Here is a 6,438-nt window from a genome sequence, read left to right as displayed (position 1 = left end):
AGATCTTATGGTCACTGGCCTTTAACATCACACGCCGCCATAGTACGCTACCAGAGTACCCAAACATGGAAACCGAAAGCAAAGAAAACAGATTGTTTATACAATCACAAACTACATACGACTCATCTCATACCCACAAAGCAACCACCACACAAGACACAGATACTACGAACTTAATTAAACCAACACCGCTGACCAAACCGCCGACCAAACCATTGGACACAGCTCAAAATCCACCATGGAGACAGAAGAGAAGATGCAGGGTATACTCCTTCTAACTGTTGTAGTCAGCCAAAGTCCTTCCATTCTCAAGCTGCTTCCTAACAAAGATCAACCACTACTAATTTGGGGGGATACCCTTCTTGTCCTGGAACTTGGCCTTCACATTCTCAATAGTGTTAGAGCTCTCCACCTCCAGAGTGATGGTCTTCCCGATCAAGGTCTTCGTAAAGATCTGGATGCCAGCGCTGAGGCGTAGCACCAAGTGGAGGGTGAACTCCTTCTGGATGTTGTAGTCGGCAAGGGTTTGGCTGTCCTTGAGTTGTTTGCTCACGAAGATGAGCGTCTGCTGGTTTGGGGGGATGCCCTCTTTGTTTTGGATCTCGAGGCATGTGTTTGATGGGAATCTACGTTTTGATAAGCAAGTATGCTGTTTTTCGCGAGTACTTTGCTGCAACCGATTGTTTGTATATTTTCCAATAATGGGTAACTTTGTTTACTATTTTTGTTTATGGAAGTGAACCAATTGATAACACAGGGCATGTGGAAAAGCGATTGTATGCTATTGGAACTTCAACATTTGACGAAAGAATTGGCTAACAAACGTTCAAAGAACCTTGGAAAGAATATACACGCCATGTTTGTTTTGTTAGACATGGAGAGCAATCAAAGGCAACAGCTATTATAAATACTTGATTTATAGTTGATGGATATTGCACAATCCTGTAATCATTCGTTAAATATTGATTTGATCTATGATGTCATCAATGTTGAGAATGTGAGGGATAGGGAGGATGTCAGTTTATAGGTTATTTGTGAAAGAGATCTCAAGGGCAAGACAGTAGTGGGGTTGTTGATTTTGCTAAATATTGGAAGAGGAAACACGAAGCATGTTGGTTTGTGGTTGGTGACACCAACAGTACCCATTTGTTTTCCATGAACTGAGTTTTCCTGCAGAAGAAAGTCAAAGTCAAGCTTGATTTGGTTGCTAATAAAGAAGTTCGAAAGAACAGGTGCACCCTCTACTTCATGTGTCATTCTTACACATGTTGTGACCAGGAATATAACTCCGTTGTTTACAGCAAAGAAGCCAGTTATCAAAACAAGAGTGCAACAGAATTAGAGCACGCTCTTTATACTCCAATAAAAGATACGAATTAGAATATATTTCCTATGTATACTTTTAGGTCTCTGAGGAGAATTGGAAACATTTTTTGAGCGTTCTTTACATTTCCAAGCGTTTGAAGGGATTTTTTTATACGTACGCACGCCTTAAATCTAGAAATAGAACTTAAATTTGCTACCAGAAAGTTCAAAGAGTTGCATTAATGACGATGCATGGCCTGAAATTTTTTATTTTTTTTTGGATCTCGGTGGGGAATTTTTGGCAACGAAGAAAGACTGAATTGAACTTGATTAGCAGGCGATTTGCTGGCCAATGCCATCAATTTGTTTAGAGGATACACGAAAGTGAAGCAAAAGTTCGTAAATTAAGCGCACAAATTTGGACACACCATCTATGTGTATCCAGAATTCACTAACGTTCGATTTATTTATATTTTTAGCCAGCTAAAACATACAAGAGCATTGAGCATCACATTTAGAATTGAAATAAAAACATTTAAACTTACATATTCTTTTCACACCATTGACATATCAATGTTCCCCAGTGATATGTCCAAACACGCAAGACATAGTCATGAACTCTTTACAAGTAGACCAAATATTTTTTCGCGAATACAATCATCACTGATTACTGAACCTATGAAAACCCAAGGCTTACAAAAAGGTCAAAAGTCTGCAAAAAGTTATTTTACACACCATTCTCTAGTGCCAGTAACATTGCGCCTCAGGTTTCATTGCAATTACATGTTACAGTTGCTGAGCTACTGGGCAAATTAAGTTAGAGGAGCTTGTTGATGAATGCCTTTCCTTTTCCTGGAATTTACATGGTTGAACATAGGCGCAGTTGCAGGATAAATGCTGCTTGTAACCTGTTTAGCAACTAAAGCAGACGCAACAGAAGATTTAGCTAGCAATTTATGCAACCTCCTTACCTTCAATTTTCTGTTTGGCGTTGATGATTGGTCAATCTGGAAACTGTCATCAATTTCGCCTGTACTAAGCTCTGTTTCAACGGCGAATGTTTGTTTTGGAGAACCACGAGATATAGCTTCGCGCTACATCAACAGCATAAAAGATATTGATTTCCATCAACATACTGTTTCAATGAACGTAACTTGTATAATTATTACATTGCAAACGATGGAGTGGAAAAAAATACGTGTGTATATGTAAATATCAAAGTGAGAATATTTGCACCCTTCCAATTGACTATAATGGAAGTGAGAAACAACTGAATTGAGTGTGATGTTTATAAAAGGACATAAAACTAATCAAATTCCATTATAAATAACGAGCTAACTTTGTTTAGTGGTAGTAAAAATCAACCATGCGAACTTGATAGACAACAAATGATTCAAGTTGCAGAAAATGAACCATGCTGTAAAATAATACACGAGGAATCTAACTGTGATTACAAGTACAAAACGTAATCCAACGAGGTAGAGTCGATGGCACAGATCGTGCAAAAGTTTCAGGTTGAAAATTCTGGCATAATATGATGTAGCAGCAATTGAACGAGCAATTATAAATCACGTTGGAACCAGTTATTCATGAATCCGATGTTTACTACAAAGCAACCCTGGAACAAACTATAAATTGAATAACTTGTGTATTAGAGAATATGTTGTTATTAAATTTGGGCAAAATATAAATAAAAACATTTATACAATACTTCTCACGTATATTTGGGGTAATGATGCTTGATAACATTGGACTTTAAATTTGCTACATATTTCCAGTTGTAGTTCATTTGAACAAACTAATTACCGAAATATTGATGTTCATGATCTTCATTTTAGCTAGAGGGCAGCAATGAATAATAACCATATAATTTTGAGCATGCTTATCAATTGATTTACTATAGCTTAACAAAATCACTCCTGGGATCTTTCAATTTTGTAGTTAACCAAATTGTTAATTACCTTACAACTCAAACAGCAGAACTTGAAGTTACCAGTTAGCAGACTATGACGACAAATATTACAAATATTCGTCACGCCATAAAGGAGCCGTGTATATGGTCGCGAATTCAAGAAAACAATTTGTCGTTTATTTATCATGTTTGTTTGTACCCCACCAAGATTTATATGGTTTTTTATATCATCCACCCTCACAGCGTTGCTCAGAGATGATCACCTTATCTGAAAACATGCAAAGGCGCATGCAAATTAGAACAATGCTTTGTTTTATACTTGTGTGTTATGCAAAGTAATTTAACGATTTAAGCAAAATATTCAATCACCTGTATGATTTGGTGGTTTTCGTGGTCATCTAAACAGTACTCATAGAAAGGATTTCCAGTGCATTCTATGCAGTAGCGGTTGCACTTATTACATCTGTAGTCTTCGTGGGCCTGATAGACGGCGTAGAAGTTGGCTTTCAACAGTTGCTTCAGCCATGGTGGATTGGTATTTTCCATCTCCAGCATGCTAGCGTTCCTTCCCTATTCTTGAAGTAGCAGTATAAGAAGCTAAACCAAACAGCTATGCAAAAGAACCATGCTTGATGTATTTAAGGACAAGACATCATAGGGAGTGGTTGGACGTCAGCTAAATTATAAGCTGTATTTTTTCTAATACAATAATAACTATTACAGGTGACCATGGCTCGAATTCGATTGACTTTATAGTAAACCCAATATAAAAGTAGTAGCTAGCAATTATGATTTTGGAGGACCAAAGGCATTTTTGAACTATAATTGTGAACATGAATCCACAAATCATATGACGCAATTTACAACCACAAATTTGAAAATGGACCTATAGATCAAACCATAAAACACATTCGTTATATATATATATATATATATATATATATATATATATATATATATATATATATATATATATATATATATATATATATATATATATATATATATATATATATATATATATATATATATATATATATATATAACCATTGTAACGCCCCTGAATTTTGGTCAATAAAAATTTCGTTAAATATTTGAATTTTATTTTTACTTTTTATATTCCTTCTATATTTCCGATATTTCGTGATAATTAGATTTTCGTCCCTAAATTTTAACCATTGGCTAAGTAGTTTCCCGAGCACATAGAACTAGATTCTAAACCGATTAGTTAGAAACCAACTACCTAGTTCCTTGGATCCTTTACCCATTGGGTAATAACCATTAGGGAAGTTAGTGACCCTTGGGTAATAGAGTCTTTGACCAATAAAGTACCGATGTGTGCTAGTGTGTAGTACACTCCAAGCTACTTAATAGCCCTAAGCCTATTTGCCTAATGACAACCTATTGATGGGCCATTATGACACAATCCTAGGCTTTGTTAGCCTAAGATTTGACTACAAGCTAGACCTAGGTTGTAATTACCTAGATTCACCTAAAAAGTCTAAGATCTTACTTGATTCTATAGCCTTACACCTAAGATATGATTGGACAAGGCATGGCATGACATGTGATGTGATTTGACAACTTAATGGAGCAAATCCATGGAGGATTTGGAGAGAGAGAGGGCCGGCCATGAGAGGGGAGGGAGAGCCCAAGATTTTGGCTATAAATAGCACCCCATGTTTCTCATTCAACTCACACCTTCACCTAGCAACTTCTCTCTCTAGAAAATCTTAGTGTTCTAGTTTGTTCTTACTTTGTTCTTGAGTGTTCTTGAGTTCTTCAAGAAACTTGTCCAAAGCCGCCACTAAACCTCCACCCGACCACCCTTTGATCCATAAAGTAGAGTAGTGTTAGTCAAGAAGAAGTTTCCAGAGAAACCATTCTCTTTCGAAGCTCCCGAACGCATACCGTAGGAAGTTACTTTGTCCGACCACCGACTAACCTTCCGTAGCCGACTACCGCCAAGAAGTAAGGTAGGATCTCCTTATCTTCCATCCCAAGTAGGAAGTAGGTTATCTTTATTTACTTTCCATCTCAAGTATAACGTATGTTGTTTTGATCTCCAAGAAAGAACGATTTTTCGAAAGTTAAAACTTTACTATTTGCATCGAAGTATTTGTATTTTGATATTTCGAGGAGTTTGAAATGGTATACATGAATTGATTGTATTACTTGTGGTATATTATGGAGTTAGATGATCTTGTTAGATTACAATGAATGATTCATGCTTACTTTGGTCTTACCACGAAGTCTTTGCATGGAATCGAGACACGAGAACCGAGAAAGTAGAAACATGGCACCTAGGGTGTGGTTAATGAAAGGAAATGTATTCTGAGGAAGGAAATATTTTTGAAACTACATTATGACCGATTTTGGTGCATAATGTGAGTTGTGTGTGTGTGTGTGCCAATGGGAAACCGGCGCGGCGGAACCGAGGTTGGGTGTGTGGCTTGGTTATCCGCGGTACGGAGCCAATGCAATTGTGTGCCAATGGGAACCCGACGCGGCGGAACCATTGTGAGGATACTCAGGAGACCGACGCGGCGGAACCGAGGTTGGGTGTGTGGCTTGATTATCCGCGGTATGGAGCCAATGCAATTGTGTGCCAATGGGAACCCGGCGCGGCGGAACCATTGTGAGGATACTCGGGAACCCAGCGCGGTGGAACCGAGGTTGGGTGTGTTAAACATATGATTTTGGAAAATGTTGATTGGTATATGAAAATGGAGACACGGTCTACGACGAGTTGCGTAGGAGAAACTCGGAGAATCTTGGACACCAACAATAGTTATATAGCGATTGCGGATGTGTTATTGATATTGTCTTTTGTAGCTGTGTATACACATATCATGTGAAAATCAATGTTTCATTATAACCTATTGTTTGTAAGTTAAGATAGGTGGGTAAGGATTTTTCTATTGAGCTTTCATAGCTCATGGTGTTACCTTTGGTGACCCTGACATATTTTATCGGTGGCGATGCTGGTATAATGTGTCAGACTTTGTAGATGATCAAAGTGAGCAGTACACCTTGGAGGCCTTTGGAGCTGAAGAGCTGGCTCAGATGGAGGAGCAGGCAGAGCTGTAGTTAGGAACCTTAGTTCCCTTCCCTTGTGTAATAAAAGTACTCTCATGAGAGTTATGATGTAATATTGAGCCAGACTCACTTTGTTTTTGTAACAAAATGTCTTCTTTAACGTACCCAAAATTCGGGGCGTT

General features: G+C 37.8%; 1 protein-coding gene across 1 annotated transcript; it reads right to left on the bottom strand.

Moving 5' to 3' along the window:
- Positions 1-1,965: 1,965 nt before the first annotated feature.
- On the bottom strand, positions 1,966-3,772 carry LOC131323864 (uncharacterized). Its single transcript, XM_058355705.1, has 7 exons — positions 3,587-3,772; positions 3,481-3,485; positions 2,671-2,722; positions 2,504-2,575; positions 2,277-2,399; positions 2,096-2,157; positions 1,966-1,981 (listed from the first exon to the last, which is right to left on the bottom strand). Exons 1-7 carry the CDS (start codon positions 3,770-3,772, stop codon positions 1,966-1,968), a joined length of 516 nt encoding a protein of 171 aa, XP_058211688.1.
- Positions 3,773-6,438: the final 2,666 nt, after the last annotated feature.

Source organism: Rhododendron vialii, chromosome 4a, assembly GCF_030253575.1.
Source record: "Rhododendron vialii isolate Sample 1 chromosome 4a, ASM3025357v1".
In the NCBI taxonomy this organism is placed as follows: Eukaryota; Viridiplantae; Streptophyta; class Magnoliopsida; order Ericales; family Ericaceae; genus Rhododendron; species Rhododendron vialii.
The sequence above is the reverse complement of the archived record's forward strand: the minus strand, read 5'-3'. Positions and strand labels throughout refer to the sequence as shown.

Excerpts from the sequence above, each read along its gene's own strand:
- LOC131323864 (XM_058355705.1), bottom strand. The coding sequence starts at position 3,772 with ATGCTGGAGATGGAAAATACCAATCCACCATGGCTGAAGCAACTGTTG. Across the intron at positions 2,576-2,670 it reads TTGTCTATCAAGTTCGCATG|TTGTTTCTCACTTCCATTAT; the intron begins GTTGATTTTTAC and ends CACTCAATTCAG. Across the intron at positions 2,158-2,276 it reads CGCCAAACAGAAAATTGAAG|GAAAAGGAAAGGCATTCATC; the intron begins GTAAGGAGGTTG and ends TGTAAATTCCAG.